The sequence below is a fragment of the Fulmarus glacialis genome, unplaced genomic scaffold (genome assembly GCF_000690835.1).
Source record: "Fulmarus glacialis isolate BGI_N327 unplaced genomic scaffold, ASM69083v1 scaffold22644, whole genome shotgun sequence".
NCBI lineage: Eukaryota > Metazoa > Chordata > Aves > Procellariiformes > Procellariidae > Fulmarus > Fulmarus glacialis.
This window is the reverse complement of record NW_009210187.1, coordinates 1-286: the sequence shown is the minus strand read 5'-3', so window position 1 is coordinate 286 and position 286 is coordinate 1. Positions and strand designations below refer to the sequence as shown.

At 68.5% G+C, this 286-nt stretch overlaps 1 protein-coding gene across 1 annotated transcript in view; it reads left to right on the top strand.

Moving 5' to 3' along the window:
• Positions 1 to 280, top strand: part of LRIT2 (leucine-rich repeat, immunoglobulin-like and transmembrane domains 2) — a gene marked incomplete at its 3' end in the record, with an annotated part of 3,454 nt that extends 3,174 nt beyond the window's left edge. The window contains exon 4 of the mRNA XM_009577105.1: positions 26 to 280. Within this exon, the coding sequence (XP_009575400.1) occupies positions 26 to 280 (255 nt within the window). The remainder of the gene's footprint in view (positions 1 to 25) is intronic.
• Positions 281 to 286: the final 6 nt, after the last annotated feature.

The window sequence follows — 286 nt, the reverse complement described above, 5'->3', positions numbered from 1 at the left end:
ACCTGCACGGCTGCCACCTTCTTGGGCAACCCCTCGGTGGCCATCCCCCTCCGTGTGGCGGCCCCGTGGGCGCCCACCACTCCCCTGAGCTGGGCCCCCATCGCCCCTGCTGAGCCGGGTGCCCACGTAGAAGTGCGCATTGCCAAGCAGACGGTCTACGGCATCACGCTGGAATGGTTTGCGGCGGCGGCAGCAGCAGCAGAGCCAGGGGAGACCTGGTACACCCTCCTGGTGGGCCGCTATGACGCTGCCCAGAAGGACACGATCTACATCGGCCCCGGCGTCA